Here is an 18,459-nt window from a genome sequence, read left to right as displayed (position 1 = left end):
GTTCTCTACATCAGAGTCACACACATCCGTGTCTTCTCTTAAAAGTTGGTAACCTGATATGAATGGTTTAACTTATAAAACCCAACCTCCTAGCCAGCTTTACAATAAATCATTGAACAGATGACTTTTTACTAAGTCATGAAAGTGATGGCTCCCATAAATAATCATCAATTTTTATTTATATCTAATATGTTAAGTCATGATTCTCATGATATCTAGCTTCTTTTGAAACTATCAAACACATAAAACATCTGGTCGGAAAACAGAAAACATGTATAAAAAAAGAAGCATTCTAGTTTCTGCGTTAATCATTTTGATTTTTCGGTTTTGTAGTTGTATCGACACCATCACCCTAACTCAACCAGTTAAAGATGGGGATATTTTGGTCTCTAACGGAGAAACTTTTGCTTTTGGATTTTTCAGCCCCACAAACACCACCAACAGATACGTGGGGATCTGGTATAACAAGGTCTCCGAGCAAACAGTGGTTTGGGTTGCCAATAGAGACCGTCCGATTGCCAACTCGTCCGGTATCCTATCCATGGATGAAACCGGAAACCTCGTCCTTCACGAAAGGAATGAGAGTTTGGTGTTTTGGTCAACCAACGTGTCCAGAGTGGCGAATGATATCTTTTCGGCCCAGTTATTGGATTCGGGGAACTTAGTGTTGTTTCAAGGCCAAAACAAAGATGTTTATTTATGGCAAAGTTTTGATCACCCTTCAAATACCCTTCTCCCCGGTATGAAGTTCGGGTTAGACAGGAAAACGGGTTTGAACAGGGTGGTTACATCTTGGAAGTCTAGTCGGAATCCGGGTGTTGGCGATTATTCTCATCAAATGGAATTTGTTGGGTCAACTCAGTTGTTCCTGTATAAAGGTATGACAAGAATTTGGCGGACCGGATCATGGACCGGTCACGGATGGAGTGGGGTCCCGGAGATGACGCAAAATTACATCTTTAACGTGACTTACATAAACAACACGGATGAGGTGGTGGTCGTTTACCTTATTCGAAACTTGTCCATTTTCTCTAGATTAGTCGTTAACGAGTTAGGAACTGTGGAGAGGCTTACTTGGCACGAGGCAGATCGTAAGTGGATCGGTTTCTGGTCAGCTCCAAATGACCAGTGTGACAGCTATAACCATTGTGGTCCTTTTGGCTTTTGTGATCCATATAAATCAGGCACTTTTGAGTGTGATTGCCTTCCTGGATACGAGCCACAGTCACCACAGGACTGGTACCTAAGGGACGGGTCCAAAGGGTGTAAGAGAAAGGCCGGGACACAAATGTGCGAGGTTGGAGACGGGTTCGTAGAGTTGGAACGCATGAAGGTACCCGACACAGCGACAGCACATGTGAACATGAGTTTGGGATTGAAAGCATGTCAAGAGTCGTGCTTGAAGAATTGCACGTGCGTTGGATACGCAAGTGCTGATATTAGTAAAGGAGTCGATGGTGGAGGTTGTGTTACGTGGTTCGGGGACATGATTGATACGAGGACGTTTTCAGATGGGGCCCAATCTTTTTATGTACGTGTTGATGCAACTGAATTAGGTACTCTTTTCTCGTATAGAAAATCTTGCCACAAATTAATTAGCTGGTTTTCAAAATGCTTTTGATTTTAAGTTCAGTTAAAATCAGTATATTATACCAAATGCTCATATTAATGCCAAAAAAAATCAAGAAATAAACGTTAAGCAAATCGAATGCAAACATCGCCTTATTACAATATTCCATTTGTTAAGCATTAGGTGAATGGTCCATTTGTTAATTAAAAAAGTTAAATCTTAGTTTTGTAATTGTTTTGGTCAAAGTCCGGGTCACTTATTACGATATTCCCATGACTATAGGTAATTTATTAATTACAAAAGGTTATTTTAAAAGCTGAAAGAGCTAACTAAGCAGAAGTATTTAATTGTGATAGGTCTCGTTAATAATTTATGTTGTTGTCACAGTACTGACTTTATTTTTTAAATTCAGTATATTTTTAGGAGTTGATAGCGAGATTATTGATGACACGCGTTCCATTTCGATAGCGACAATTTTATGTCAATGGAATACTAAGAAATAACCTCATGGAGTGTAAATCAAGAGTTACTATATGGAACTAACATAAGCTCACATTAGTTGGTATAATCTTTCGTTGATTTGTATTTCAGTCAAATACGCATCAGAGAGGCTAAAGAGTTCGCACAAAAACCGTTTTTTGGTTATCGGGATGCCACTTATCGTAGGAGGGTTTCTCTTGGGTACCTTCATTTGTTATTACATAAGGAAGAAAAAAGGTATGTTCATCATACTTAGACGTATGCACAACTGCACCCTAAGGCTAAGAACCTATTTGAAATTGTTTATAATCAAGATAGGGTAAAACAGTAAGGAAAACCATTAAAGAACGCGTAAAATGAATAACACATATTGTTTATCTTTTATCGTGTTGTTGACCGGGTCTGTTGAGTTTCATGGTTCATAGTTCGGATTTATGCTCCTAGCCCGAAGAAGAATGAAACCAACGTAAATGCATTTATAAAGTAGTTTCCTAATTCATTAACTTTTTTTTATTTTGAAAGGTCGATATAATTAAAAACCAAAAGAGAGACTGCTTAAAACAGACAAATAGCCTAAACAAAAAAAGCAAAACAAAATACAAACCAACCGAACTAGTAATTGAAGTGGAAATTTAATGAAGTTAAACCGACACCATTTATCCCACTCTAGTTTTGTGCTTTTGCTTCTTTGCTTCACCCATAAGAAAGAGGTCACCTTGATGATGTCATTCACCATTTCGGAACACACGAAATAGACGTTCTTAAAAATGAAATCACTTCTTAATTCATTAATTAACTGTTTAATACAGCCAAGCAGAATGAAAACGGACATGGGTTCAGTTTCACGAATGGCTTGATATCCTTGGATAGTTCTTTAACAGAGAAGGATATTGATAAAAATGTTGATTTGGATGTGTTTGATTTGAGCACAATAACTGCAGCAACTGATAACTTTTGTCCTTCAAACAAGCTCGGAGAAGGTGGCTTCGGTTCTGTTTATAAGGTAGTTTCAATGTTGGTAACGCTCTCGACCTTTGCGATTTAATATAATGCCGCTAACTAAAAAAATGAATTGCTCAGGGTAAGTTGCTAAATGGACAAGAAATTGCTGTCAAAAGACTATCGCAAAGTTCAGGTCAAGGGATGCAAGAATTCAAGAATGAAGTCACGTTAATAGCGAAACTTCAACACAGGAATCTAGTTCGACTTTTGGGATACTGTTTCCATAAGGAAGAAAAGATGTTAATTTATGAATACTTACCAAACAAAGGCTTGGATTTTTTCATATTCAGTATGTTTTTCTATTTATACATATTTAAGTTCTCAAATTTAGCTACATAATTTTCTAGAGTTAATATTCTAAATTATTAAATGGAATGGTGTCTTAGATCCAGAAAATGCATCTCTTTTAGATTGGAAGAAAAGGTTCCAAATCATTCAAGGAATTGTTCGTGGACTGCTATATCTTCATCATGATTATAGGCTCAAGATCATCCACAGGGATCTAAAAGCAAGCAATATTTTGTTAGATACTAATTTAAACCCTAAGATATCTGATTTCGGAATGGCCAAAATCTTCGGAGGTGATGAAGATGAAGCAAGAACACGTAGAGTTGTTGGAACATAGTATGTATAAATCTTAGACTATAACATATATAGCTCGAATTAATTTTGTTTCATTTTAACGACGTCATGATATAATTGTAGTGGCTATATGTCTCCGGAGTATGCAATGGAAGGCCGTTTTTCAGTCAAATCGGATGTTTTTAGCTTTGGAATTCTTGTTCTAGAGATAATCAGTGGTAGGAAAAACAACAGCTACTATCAAGAGAACTCCGTTAATTTGATCGGGCATGTAAGTAACTAAATGTTGTTATGTGTTTTTTTATTGATTATTTATTCGACCAAACAAACTTTAACATAATCAAAATCGTTATTAGGTATGGGACTTGTGGAAACAAGATAAAGTCTTGACAGCAGTGGACTCATCTTTAGGAGATTCATTTGATGTCCGTGAAGTTCTTTTATGTATCCATGTTGGGATCTTGTGTGTTCAAGAATTGGCTAGTGATCGTCCGACAATGACTGATGTAGCTTCTATGTTGAGTAATCATGAAGCAATGTTACCTTCTCCTAATCAACCAGCATTCAACCAGTAATCATGAAGAGGTAGGTCCCAGCAGAGCCCAGTTGGACCCGCAGGACTCACCTTAAACAGGGACGTCTGCGCAGAGACCAACTGGATCCGCAGGACCAACCATGCTCAGAGACGTGACGTCCTTACGCGCAGTACGCAAGCTGGTCCCGCAGGAAATGCCTCCCAATGGTGAAGGACTCCGCCTGTTCCCGCAGCCTCGGATACAAGCCATTAGGGAAGGCCACCCGCGCAGCAAGGCTACACGCACAAGGCACTTAGCTCTCCATCACTCAGTGTCACCTGAAGGAATGAGCAAAGCCGGGAGCAATCCCGCACAGAGGCGGGAGGGGGAATACTCCCGCCCAAATAAGCCAGTCCGTACACTGAAGGATCTCTTACTGTACCTGACGAGGTATGGGCAAAAGATCTGATCAGGGATGCGACAGCTTACTGACTACAGTATGGCGAGCAGCATGCTCCTGCACTGTATGTCACTATTAGCCGCTGCCTACTCACCAACTACTGCCATACCACGTGCGTAGCCGGCAGTTGGTGGAAAGGGAATAGTGTACAGTAGGCCTGGTCGCTATCAGCCGCTGCCTACCCACCAACTACCAGCAGGACACGTGCGTAGGCTACTGTTGGTGAACAGGAACACTGTGCAGCCGGCCATACCTCCTTGGAAACCTACCTTCGGCTATAAATACCCCAATGGTATGATCATCTCAAGACATTAGATTATTATCTTATCTTACAACATTACATTATCATATTATACCTGATATCTGCTCTAGCAATCTCTTAATATACTTTTATATTTAAAGAGCAATCTAGTCTGATTCTCACGCCGGAGGGTGGTCACAAGGAGGAACCCCCCCCCTTCTCAGTGATGAGCTCACGGTGTCTGTTTTGCAGGTTATCAGAAGAACCATCTTCTCAGGGTCTTACCCCTCGTGGGAAACATCTATCTAACCCCCAGGTTACTCGTAATCTGCCCGGGGTCCGGTTAGTGTTTCTTCATTGGCGCCATCCGTGCATAAAGCTAGAACAACATTTTTCTCCAGTTTTTCCAAACTTCAAAGATGGTTAAAGAAATTCCGGTAATCACAACCCCAGCTACTGGGGGGAACACCGGCAACACAGTTTTTACAAACACTACCCCGGTTAACCAAGCCGGGGCAAGTGAAGTAAATTTTACGAACACTACCCCAGTTACTCAAGCTGGGGCAAGTGCAGTAAATGATCGCCTACTGGGGTCCACTGATACCCAGTTTGAGAAACGAAGACTCCCCCGCCAAACTCTCGATGAAGTTAAGGCATGGGCGAAGGCACGACAAAAGGAATTCCAGGCTGAGTTGGACGAACGCTTGCGTTCCGTGCAACAGGCCGACGAACTCCAATACTTTGATGACTCGGAGGAATCCGACTCCGACGCGAACCCTCGCCATAGGGTAAAAGGGAAGCGTAAGGAAACGGAACCCCAACAGAAAAGGCATTTTGGACAAGCCTTCAAACCAAAAAACACAAGTGGAAGTCCACGAGACTTCTCCAAAACGTTCAGACCGAACGTTGCAAATGCGGGAACGTCCAAATTTGCAAGGGACATTGCGGAAGCAATTGCCCCCAAAAAGTGCTAAACAGATGCCTAACATAGGCACATATGATGGTATAACTGATCCAGACGACCATTTGAACAAGTTCATAGCGGGGGCAACCGTCAGTAATTGGACGGAACCCACGTGGTGTTACATGTTCCAAATGACGCTGGTAGGGGCTGCTAGAGCTTGGTTTGATCGTCTACCGGTCAACCACATCTACGATTGGGCAGACTTCCAGCAGAAGTTCAGCCAACACTTCAGCCAGCAACGAAAGTATACCGAGGAGCAATGGACAATCCTCAAATGCATACGAGAGGAAGATGAATCTCTGCCAAACTTCATCACTCGCTTCAACTCAAAGAAGCTAAGTTTGGGCAATATCAGCGAAGATCTCGTTCGCGCTGCCTTCATCCAGGGCGCGCATGACCCAGAGCTCATCCGCACCATAACGGGTAAAGATGGAATGCCATCCACATGGGATGGCATCATGACAGCAGCAAAACGTTATGCGGAAACGGAGAAGCAACTGGGTAGAGATCTCCCACAGAGCACAAACCTCTACACCCAGAAGACGAGGGAAGACAACGTCCTCACCGCCCGATTAAACAAAAAACGGAAGCAAGGCATTTGGCAGTCAAGGGTAAACTTTGACACCTCATCCGGCTTGCAACATCGATTGGGCGGAAGGGATAATGTACAGCCGCACCGGAACTCCAGATGGACGCCACTCACCAAAAGCGTCACTGACATATTTGCTACTGAAGAGCTCCCGTGGCCAAAGCCTCCAGTAATCCGACATCGTCACGATGCTGATCGGAGCAAGTACTGTGACTTTCACAGGACAAAAGGCCACAACACTGAAGAATGCATAGACGTAAAAGACATGATCGAAGCATTCGTCAGAGATGGGACACTCGCGCACCTCGTGGCGCAATAAAGGCTGAGCAGACGGGTGCGTGTAGAACCCCAGCTGGGGAAAACACGAATAAAAAATCAGCTTCAATATGGAGACTACATGCTGCGTAAAGAACGAGATCCCGAACCAGGTGCGTATCGGCTCGATGGCACTCCCATCCCAACAACATGGAAGGGAGTTCATTTACACAGTTTGCATGTAATCAATTCCAATTTGTACAGAAAAGGCCAAGAGCCACTTCTAATGGAAATGATTCTCTTTAAAACATCGAAGCTGATGATTTTACATTTATACTTTTGTACACACTAATATGCCGGTTTTCACCGCATAATTACATAAAAAGTCATTGCATGGGAAGGCGGTCCTACCCGCACGAACCCAAAAAGCATGATAAACCTTCACGCAGGTCAGTTGAAGGGGAAAAGTTCAGTTATCAAATGAAAGTGCCGGTCTATCCGCATGAATCATGAAAAGGAACTGAACACTAACCTATCAACAACCGCGCGTCGAACGGTTAAACTACAACAATAGTGACGGCATTCACATTGCGTGAAGTCGTTGCGTGGGAAGGCGGTCCTACCCGCACGAACCCAAAAGCATGATAAACCTTCACGCAGGTCAGTTGAAGGGGAAGAGTTCAGTTATCCCATCAAATGAAAGTGCTGGTCTATCCGCATGAATCATGAAAGGAAACTGAACACTAACCTATTGACAACCGCGCGTCGAACGGTTCAAAATTCTTAAAAGGATAAGGAAAACCTACACGCAGGTCAGATATGGGTAAAGTTTTGCCATCCTACTAAGTGCAAGTGACGGGTCTACCCGCACAATCACGAAAGAGGAAGCAAAACTTCACACCTATTATCAACCACGTTCAAAGGTTAACTTATCCTCAAAAGGAAAACCTACACGCAGGTCAGATATGGGCAAGGTTTTGCCATCCTACTAAGTGCAAGTGACGGGTCTACCCGCACAATCACGAAAGAGGAAGCAAAACTTCACGCCTACTATCAACCACGTTCAACAGGTTAACTTATTCTAAACACTTGGAAAATTGCTAATTTAAACTAAGTATGCAAGTCATATAAGTTTATAAAGCAAGGAACCCAAAGAAGGAAATAACAATCTTATACGCAAAAAGATTTATATTTCACAAGCAAGTTTACAAGAATGGCTGGGTGACTACCCGCCTAAAAAAAGAAATCTATACAAGTCTAAGTAATGGGAAGGGATCTTCAAGATCAAGCTTCAGGGCCGCTCCCACTTGGACCCGCCCCGTCAGTCGAGCGGGGTGGTTCGAGGAAAGCTTTGAGGACAGCTAACCCATCATCAGCAGCAGCTATTTCATCCACCTTCTCCACCACTGGATGCGGGAAGGCAGCGTATTGGTTCACTGCTTGGTCATAAATGGCTTCGGTATCTACATCGAACAAAGGGAAGTTGGAAGGCGGGACGCCTTTCTCAGCAAACCCTAGACCAAGCAGGAAGCCGGCCTTCTCCCCATCCTCATGAGAAGCGTTGAGGGCTGCGCTCATAGCGTCATCATAAGAGGTCTCTGAAAAGACCCGACGCACAACCTACAAAGAAAAATACAAGTATTAGAACCTTTTCTTACAAAGAAAAGCGTGAAGACTAAGTTAAACATACCTGAGGCAACGCTTCTCGAAGAAGCCAGAGGAGGGTAGCTTGAGTATCTTTGCAGGCGCGTTCGGCTTCGCTCTTATTAAGATTGGCGAGTAAAACTTCCTTTGCGGCAGCCTCTTCAACGCCCTTAAGCTTCCGCTCGGTGTGGTCAAGAACCCCCCTCTGGTCCAGGATTTTCTGGAGTTTCTTGGCATCTTCCATGGCCAAGGCATCATGAGCGCGTTGGAGAGCCTCCAATTTGGCCTTGAGCTCTTCATTCTCCACGCGTAGAGGCTCAGCAACGGCTTCAGCCTTGGTGGCCCTCTCGGTCGCGTTCCTCGCAGTCTCCTTAGCCAGCCGAAGCTGTTCATTAACAGCTTGGGCAGCCTTGGAGAGGGCCTCGAGTCGCGCTTGAACCTCAACCTCGAGGGCATTGAAGGCCTTCTCCTTCTCCGCAGCCACTGTGGTTAACCTTTGGTTCTCCTCCCGGAAAGCCCGCGCTTCAGGTACTTCTTTGGCGCGAGCTGCTTTTAACTTGTCATTTTCACGACAAAGCAGCTCGACGCGGGGCTGCATCCGGGCCTGGAGAACCCGAAGCTCATTGGTTAGCCTACCCTCCTGGTAGCTAGCCATGGCTTCCCCCAACGCACCATGAGGAGCAGCGTGGCGAGCCCAGTCCACGCACTCCACAGGGGTGCGAAGGGTTGTTCCTCGGCGTATGTTCCATCTTGGAACATACACTTCATTGGAATCCGACACTGCAAAGGAAACAAAGCAGTTAGGAAAAGATGAAAAAATATGTGTAAGGGCCAAAAGAACCCTACATACCTGTAGGGTCAATGACAGGCCGATAGCCGCCAAACCCATCACCTGAACCTAAAGGAAATCCATCCAACAGGTCAGGCAGACGGGAAGGTGGCCTAGATCGGCGGGAAGCCCTGCGCGTACCTGATGGTCCGGCCGTCGGTGCCGGTGGCGCAGGCATGGTGGCAGCCGCCGTGGTTGCCGTTGTGGGCGCCGCCTCATCATCAGCAGCAGCAGTAACCGCCGGCTCCGTGAAGGATGCTGTAAAAATTGCACTCACGGCCGGCGGTGACGTCATCTCGACTGGAACAGTCTGCTCAGGAGCAACTGAACCAGCGGAAGCAGGCGCAGGGACCTGGGTCGACGCCTCAGGTAGGCTGACCGAACCTACTGTCATCGGCGGGGAGGTACCCTTCTGCGCTCCACCCTGGAATGCGTCAACATCCACGCCTGCGTAAAGAAGAAAGTGTTAGATAAATTCATGAAATGGAATCTACAAAAAGAGGTTATGATAAGTACTTACGGGTTTTCTTGAGCCTGAACGTACGGACGGGCGGGGAGGAACCCGATGGTGCCGGCCTCTTGGTACCGGTTACCGTCGTCGTCGCTGGTTCTCTGGAGGTAACAGCCGTAGCCTCCGGAGCAGTCTCCTCACCAACGGGGTTCCCCGCCACTCCTTCACTACCTGACTCGGTGTCAGATAGCACCACCGGATCAGCGGTGGAGGCCTTCTCCTTCCCCTTCCCGCCGGCAGCCTTCCTCTTCCGCACCAATGGAGGAGCATCTGAGGATTCCTCAGAAGAAGACAGGTCAGGAATTCCAGCAGCGGGTACAGCATTGAGGAATTGAGGGTGGAAGATCGCCTTACCTGGCCGCCGGTGGCTCAGGATCTCGTGGCCCAGCGGATAGACCTCCACAAATCTATCCGCCGTCTGCTCCAGGATGGGCAACTCGCCCTCGTCTAGGGCACGAGTACCCATCCGCACGGGACTGTCAGCCTCCCGCGGGTGCAGGAGCGACTCCAAGTCGTTCCCCTCTGAAAGAAAAGAAACAGTTAGAAGACAAACTTATATCAAAAAGAAAGTCAAGACATACCATAGGGGATAGAGTTCAAACCGTATTCAAGAAGAATGGGAACTTGGGAAGCATCTTTCCAGACCCGGCTCATCCCCAACATGACCATCCCAGACTCCGGAAACCGGTAAACCGGAGATTGGACCCGGGATATCCTCGAAAACCATTCCGCCTCCTGGTAATTGGGGGCGTGAAGGCTCGGGATAGCTTGGCCATTTTTGAATTTCATGGCAAGGGGGATGGCACGGGCAGAAATATAGAAGAATTCCTGCTTCCACGCACGAAGACTGGGCTCTGTGTCGCAAATCTTCAAACCCTTGATACGGGTTGTCAGGATGTACCACCCCTGGATGCACCTCCAAGTATAGAAGGTCATCAGGCGGTCCACATGGGGCTCGATGCCCAGAATCCGGCACACCCACTCAAAATGGCGAATCTTGGCGATCGCCATGGGGTGCAACTCGGTCAGATGAACACCATGCCTCTCAAGGACACGGTAAACAAATTTTGTCAATGGGAATCTAAGATTCCCATAGACAAAAAATGCAGCATATACCCCGATCTTGCCTCTGGGGGCATCATACACGGTCTGGTGTGATTCAGAAAACTCAGGCTCGAGATGATCGAGCATGAACTTCCTGACAACATACCGGTACTGATCACCGGGCAGAGCACACTGGCACTCGCCAGCAGTACTCCTGTCGTCGGCTACGGACTCTTCACGAGAAGACATCTTGCAGAAGGAAAAAGAGAGCGATTTCAAGGGAATGCTCGACTGAATAGAAGAGTATTCACCGGAAATCACTGTAAAGATGAAGAGAAATTGTGAAAGTGTGAATTGGAAAGGAACCTCCACCCCCTTTATATAGTAATCGCAATTAATGCGGTGAATTTAATGCGGAAGAGAGAGAAATCAAAGGTGCAATGAAACTATGACGCGTAGCAAAAGCAAGCTGGCAACAGCTATCAAAAGGACGTGTGCCAGTAATTTCGCGGCCACGCGCCCGAAAAATCGCACCCACGCGCCTGAAAAAGTGACTGGAATGACCATGTGCTGTCACGTCACCATAACTTCCTGCACGTCCTGACAAAGTCAGAAGAAACCGTCGCACGACGTTTCAGAGGTTTGGACTGTTCCTATCTTTCCACCAACCTTTCGAATTTCAAAATTCAAAATTTAAAATTATTAAAAAGTAAGCGGGAAAATACCCCTTACCTTGGCAAACAAGTAACCATAAGCCGGATGCGGGTACAGTGTAAAGGCAAAACCCTTCACATACCTAGCACCCGCAGGGAATTGAAGCCAAGTAAAACCTTGGCAACCAAGTAACCGTAAGACGGATGCGGGTACAGTGTAAAGGCAAAACCCTTCACATACCTAGCACCCGCAGGGAATTGAAGTCAAGTAAAACCTTGGCAACCAAGTAACCGTAAGACGGATGCGGGTACAGTGTAAAGGCAAAACCCTTCACATACCTAGCACCCGCAGGGAATTGAAGCCAAGTAAAACCTTGGCAACCAAGTAACCGTAAGACGGATGCGGGTACAGTGTAAAGGCAAAACCCTTCACATACCTAGCACCCGCAGGGAATTGAAGCCAAGTAAAACCTTGGCAACCAAGTAACCGTAAGACGGATGCGGGTACAGTGTAAAGGCAAAACCCTTCACATACCTAGCACCCGCAGGGAATTGAAGCCAAGTAAAACCTTGGCAACCAAGTAACCGTAAGACGGATGCGGGTACAGTGTAAAGGCAAAACCCTTCACATACCTAGCACCCGCAGGGAATTGAAGCCAAAATATTCCTCGGCAACCAAGTAACCATAAGACGGGTGCGGGTACAGTGTAAAGGCAAAACCCTTCACATACCTAGCACCCGCAGGGAATTGACGCCAGGAATACCTTGGAAGTAAAGTAACCGTAAGACGGATGCGGGTACAGTGTAAAGGCAAAACCCTTCACATACCTAGCACCCGCTGGGAATTGAAACCAGGAAGGATCTTCTGGGCAATGCTTGCGGAAACGGAAATAACATCCCCGCATAACGGGAACGTCGAGAACTACGTTGTCTGAGGCTCCAAGATGGAATTGGTGGTTTAAACATAATTGATCACTATGTTCAAAACTACCAAAACCACAGGGAGAATCCACACAACTAGGACTCAATGCTCCTGACTTGCGAGGAGGTTACAGACCTACCCGCATCATACCCAAAGACCAAGCAGGAAACTCGGGAATTCCTGTAAGTGACAAGGACTTCCGCGGGAAGAATCCCCATGGAAAACCTTACAAACCCCTTTTCAAAACCCTTTGCTTTAAGTCCAAAAGTTCACCTCAGTTTATTAAACACGCATGAGAAGAACATTGGACTGGGGGGACTTGAAGAGGTAGGTCCCAGCAGAGCCCAGTTGGACCCGCAGGACTCACCTTAAACAGGGACGTCTGCGCAGAGACCAACTGGATCCGCAGGACCAACCATGCTCAGAGACGTGACGTCCTTACGCGCAGTACGCAAGCTGGTCCCGCAGGAAATGCCTCCCAATGGTGAAGGACTCCGCCTGTTCCCGCAGCCTCGGATACAAGCCATTAGGGAAGGCCACCCGCGCAGCAAGGCTACACGCACAAGGCACTTAGCTCTCCATCACTCAGTGTCACCTGAAGGAATGAGCAAAGCCGGGAGCAATCCCGCACAGAGGCGGGAGGGGGAATACTCCCGCCCAAATAAGCCAGTCCGTACACTGAAGGATCTCTTACTGTACCTGACGAGGTATGGGCAAAAGATCTGATCAGGGATGCGACAGCTTACTGACTACAGTATGGCGAGCAGCATGCTCCTGCACTGTATGTCACTATTAGCCGCTGCCTACTCACCAACTACTGCCATACCACGTGCGTAGCCGGCAGTTGGTGGAAAGGGAATAGTGTACAGTAGGCCTGGTCGCTATCAGCCGCTGCCTACCCACCAACTACCAGCAGGACACGTGCGTAGGCTACTGTTGGTGAACAGGAACACTGTGCAGCCGGCCATACCTCCTTGGAAACCTACCTTCGGCTATAAATACCCCAATGGTATGATCATCTCAAGACATTAGATTATTATCTTATCTTACAACATTACATTATCATATTATACCTGATATCTGCTCTAGCAATCTCTTAATATACTTTTATATTTAAAGAGCAATCTAGTCTGATTCTCACGCCGGAGGGTGGTCACAAGGAGGAACCCCCCCCCCCTTCTCAGTGACGAGCTCACGGTGTCTGTTTTGCAGGTTATCAGAAGAACCATCTTCTCAGGGTCTTACCCCTCGTGGGAAACATCTATCTAACCCCCAGGTTACTCGTAATCTGCCCGGGGTCCGGTTAGTGTTTCTTCAGATGTAGCTTCTATGTTGAGTAATCATGAAGCAATGTTACCTTCTCCTAATCAACCAGCATTCATCTTTAGAAATTTAAATAATAGTCTAGACACAACATCAGCATCCGCCAATGGTGGTGTTGGATCCATTTGTGACGAGCCCATCACCATCCTTCATGCTCGATAATTTCATAATCTCTTAAGCAAAACACTTTTACAACTGAGTTGCGGACAAAACATAGATTCATGTCACGCCTTTTTGAATGCCCTGGCTCCTAAATGAAGTATGTGTACTCTGTGATAGATATAATGTAATTTTGTTCAGGATAAACAATTTATTGTTGAATGTGTTAAATTGTAGAAAATCCTTGGATCTAATTTTCTTCTGATGCAGTGGATATAATTTGGAGATGTAGAACAAAATAAATAGAATAATTCTTTTATCACAACACACAAATTGTTTTATCTAATTTAGTTTTAAAATACCATAAATTGTAGCTTTTTCTTTAAAAAATTATCAATACACCATACTTGGAAAAATTACAAAAGGAACAACAATGAAATATGCTACAATTAAAAAAAAAGAAAAAAAAAGCACTAGGAACGATCAACCTGTTACAGTAAAAACTGCTATATTTCTTTTGTGAACAATGAATTTCATTAAGGTTCTGCGCGTTGTCTCTAAAGAAATGTTGAATGACGCTGCTAGAATCAGCTGATTGCCAGATGGTGGGATTCATCACATTTTCTCGTGTTGAATGATGATGAAGATCGAATCAGCAGATCAAGAAGCTGGAGAATTACATGGAAGGCCGATCCCCATTTGAACTTTTAGATCAGTCCATCTCCCAATCAGGCAAGTGGCTCTAAATTTCCCAATTTTTGTCCCCGCATTCAATCTAGGCGTGATGATGTTACTGAATGTCCCGCCATCAAATTCCGCTTCTAAGAGAGATCATTATCGCATAGGACCCGAAAGCTAAAGATTGGATTCTCGGGTAATAAGCAAACAACCCGTACTTTGTGGCCGGACTTGATCTATTTTGTTTAGATCTCGACATCTTGAACACCTCTTTCTGAGCATCGACTCTGGGCTCAAAATAAGTCCACTTCTGACATGGGATTTTCTGGCTCTGGCCATAATGAGTCATGCTAATACCCATCGGGTCTTCTTCATGGCTCACAAGCGCAGGGAATATTTGCATTTACCGGCACTTACGTTACAAAAAAACCAGATGACACAAAGGTTATTGCAGTACTGATAACAATTTAGATGATTTGTGTAAAAACAAATTTTAACACTCTAAACATTCAAAATCCAAAAAATTAATTAACAAGATAGAAACATATATATCTTAATTTTACCATACCTGATCGGGACATGTGTCTCTAGCCACCGATGGATAGTTCGAAGCGGACTTCATGGACTGGAAACAGATCAATGTATATTGTGAACGGATTAATAGCTGATGCAATTGATAAAGAATTGAAGAACAAAAATGAGAAATGATGTTTACATTGACACTTATTATATCTCATATTGCCAGCAGAATCGGCTGTGAGATGAAATTAAGTTAAGCATCATATATATATATATATATATATATATAAATATATATATATATATATATATATAGAAAAGAGTTAAAATAAAAATACATAGTTTTGTAAGAAGAGTAGGAAGTACATGAAATTTAAAGTTAGAAAACTATGTTAGCCTATTAAGGAAACTATATAGACTAAATCCTAGATCCTAGGAAACTATTTGTTATTTTGGAAACTACTAATCTCAACCACTATATCCTAGATTCAAGAGCCTAGATCTATTCTTACTCTTCTTAGAAAATTATTTATTTTTACTATAACCAACCCCTATATATATATATATATGTAGAGAGAGAGAGAGAAATGATTGTTCATGCGAGAAGTGATATTATAACGAGAAAGATGAGAAATCAATATATTAACACATATTAACTCCTAATTATATTTTCATTATAACCCTGTAATATTTTGGTATCTTTTATATATAATATTAAAAAATTAATTGACATTAATTGGACGGTTTTATAGACAACATGACAAAAAATGTGAATCCAGAAGATATTTTCAATTAATGATCATTTAATTTAAAGTTTTTTTTTCTTACGAAAATAAAAACTTGGAAAAACTTCTCAATATTGCATTTGTAAGATCTATTAGAAAAAAAAAAGCAGATGGGGGATAAAATCAACGCTAATTATTGGTTTATGTAGAATCTAAACCAAATAATATTACTATTATTGTTACGCTATTCGACATTATTAGTATAAGCTTAGATCAGTAAATTAGGAAATTAGGTATACGCGCATTATTGGTTATTATTGGTTATGGTAGTTTAACTGCTTTAGCGTTACGGCTTACACTCGCTGCCACCAAACGATGGCCAAAACCTAAGAGTGTGTGTGTGTGTGTGTGTGTTCGTTGAGCTACTTATGTAATACAAGTAGATCGGCCACTTTTGAAAATCAGCAGCTCTTTTGAAATATGTAATAGAGGATTAGATTACAACCAATCAATAAAAAAAATGAAGAACAAAAACAAGAGAGCTAATCAGATACTACATGTTACCAAACGGCGGCAGCCATAAAATGATATTTCAAGTTAAGCTAAACATCGATCTATATATAACCAAGGATGCAGTGTTAAACCGTAATCATATTTTAATTGTAACCCTTGAAATTGAATGTTTTTTTTTTCATATAGAACTCAATTGTTATACTTGTAGGCATTTTTTATGTTTCAATAATAAAATAATACAAAATTTAATATTAGACTATTTAAATTTCATTAAGGGTTTGCAGAGAACATGACAAATAATGTGTCTAAGAAAAAGATCATACTAATAAACCTATTGAAACATTTAATAACCGATGTCTAAGACAAAAACAAAGCACCTGAATTTTAGTTAACAATTAGTTAATTTAATTAATTCCAATATTCATAGAAACACGTGGGAACATTACATTTGTAAATTGTAAGATAGGCCTATATAATAGATATGTGTGTATAGGATAAAAATCCATGGTAACGTTGTGGCGGGGACACTGAATGAAGTCATCGGTTTCTTTAGGGTGGTGCTGACCCTTTCTTCTAGTAGTTGGGTGAGGATTTGGTGTCTTCTTACCCACCCACTATATTGAGACCATTCTCAATAAATTTTTACAAATGGTGTTATTTCTGACCGTTCGTCAACAACTAATAAAGCCAAAATTGAAGATGATTCACAATTTGAATAGGCGGATGTTATGGTTCTATTCGAGATGAACCGGATCTCCCAATTAGAATTAACAGAGAAGAAGAGAATTCAAGACAACTTTTTTTGGATCCCTTCTTATTAATCAAAACAAGGGTATTTAAAGACATTGAATGGAAAATGTAAACATCGAAAAGCCAGATTACGTTTAAACTAAAATAGGATATAAACCCCTTTCATGGAGAACCACCAATATTTTAAGAAATCCCATTGACTCCTCTCCACAATTGACGCTCTTCATGAATGCACGTCCTTTTTATTTGGAATAGGATCTTTGCAAATTACTCTTTCCATTTCCAGTGATTAGTTGAGATAACGAGCGGGCCTTTGGATAACACGCTTGGGTCGAACCTCTACTGTTGGGCCGGTGTCACTCACATGGGTCGTAACATTATCTCGCCCTTCAAAAACGGCCTTGTCCGCAAGGCCGGAACTGTCGTCTGACTGCACTGTAGCTATGAAATCTGGGGGTAACGGTGTAAATTCTGACTGCCAGTTCCCTTTACAAGCAAGTAACAACGACGCATGAAAGACCGGGTGTATACGTGAGCCCGGTGGCAACTCCAAACGATATGCGACCCGATGCGATCAACGATCTTGAAAGGGCCATAGTAACGCCGACTCAGCTTTTCGATAGTCCGGGAAGCTACAGATTGCTGGCGGTACATGCGCAAACGAAGCAACACTAAATCACCAACCGAAAATTCCTTATCTTGGCGATGTTTATTAGCCTGATCTGCCATTCTTTGTCGTGTTATTTGCAACGTGGATTTGAGTAGGTCAACTATTCTTTGGTGTTCCAGTAAGGTTTCGTTGATGGTAGTGGATCTGTTTGCGTCGAGCGTGTAGTGTGGCAAAGAAGGTGGTGGACGCCCGTAAAGTGCTTGGAACAGTGTCATGTCGATGGCACTATGGTGGCTTGTGTTATACCAAAATTCAGCTAGGTATAAGTATTTGGTCCAACGGTTTTGTTCATCACAAGTAACTCTCCAACGTACGGTTAACCACTTCGGTTTGACCATCCGTTTGAGGATGGTATGCACTAGAGTGCAAGAGGGTAGTACCCACGGCGAGAAACAGTTCTTTCCAAAACTTGCTGAGAAAGATGGGGTCGCGGTCAGAGAGTATGCTTTTCGGAAGACCGTGCAATTTATAGATCTGCTCAAGAAAGATGGTAGAAAGGGAGGTGGCAGTGTAGTTGTGGCGTAACGGAATGAAATGGGCGAATTTGGTGAGCCGATCAACGATGACCCATATGGCCGTTTTACCGTTTGATGGGGGTAAGTTGGTGATGAAATCCATGGATATTTCCTCCCAAACTTGATTAGGAATGGGAAGAGGTTGAAGTAGACCATACGGTTTTTGGGTAGAATATTTGGTTTGTTGGCACACCGTGCAATTGTGGATATAATCTGTAACCTCTTGTCGAAGGTTGGACCAAGAGAAGGAACACTTGATCCTTTTGATAGTAGCCGTGATCCCCGAGTGTCCACCTACTTTGCTTGACTGGAACTCCTAAAGTAGCTTGAGGCGTAGAGAAGAGAGGACCGGAATGAAAAGCTTATTATCGTGATAAATCAACCCATCATGCAACTGTTGATTCGG

General features: G+C 43.5%; 1 protein-coding gene across 2 annotated transcripts; it reads left to right on the top strand.

Moving 5' to 3' along the window:
* The first annotated feature begins 271 nt into the window (after nucleotides 1-271).
* LOC143625068 (G-type lectin S-receptor-like serine/threonine-protein kinase RKS1) lies at nucleotides 272-13,746 on the top strand. Of its 2 annotated transcripts, XM_077095523.1 has the most exons (9): nucleotides 272-1,556; nucleotides 2,162-2,287; nucleotides 2,860-3,053; nucleotides 3,131-3,341; nucleotides 3,439-3,676; nucleotides 3,758-3,905; nucleotides 3,991-4,156; nucleotides 6,047-6,058; nucleotides 13,610-13,746. In XM_077095523.1, the coding sequence occupies exons 1-9, from the start codon at nucleotides 272-274 to the stop codon at nucleotides 13,744-13,746; spliced, it is 2,517 nt and encodes an 838-aa protein (XP_076951638.1). The 2 variants fall into 2 exon arrangements, with proteins under 2 accessions (XP_076951638.1, XP_076951637.1); XM_077095522.1 differs by lacking the exon at nucleotides 6,047-6,058 and having other exon boundaries at nucleotides 13,586-13,746.
* Nucleotides 13,747-18,459: the final 4,713 nt, after the last annotated feature.

Source organism: Bidens hawaiensis, unplaced genomic scaffold (assembly GCF_021521415.1).
Source record: "Bidens hawaiensis isolate Kalapana, Puna unplaced genomic scaffold, B.hawaiensis_p1.1 tig00004020_1, whole genome shotgun sequence".
Lineage (NCBI taxonomy): Eukaryota > Viridiplantae > Streptophyta > Magnoliopsida > Asterales > Asteraceae > Bidens > Bidens hawaiensis.
Note: the sequence above shows the minus strand (reverse complement) of the source record. Positions and strands in the feature narration are given on the sequence as shown.

Bases quoted from the DNA above. Each gene is read 5' to 3' on its own strand.
- LOC143625068 (XM_077095522.1), top strand. From the start codon at position 272: ATGTATAAAAAAAGAAGCATTCTAGTTTCTGCGTTAATCATTTTGATT. The intron at 3,054-3,130 runs GTAGTTTCAATG...TGAATTGCTCAG, and splicing joins GCTTCGGTTCTGTTTATAAG to GGTAAGTTGCTAAATGGACA. The intron at 4,157-13,585 runs GTAATCATGAAG...CTTCAGATGTAG, and splicing joins TGATGTAGCTTCTATGTTGA to CTTCTATGTTGAGTAATCAT.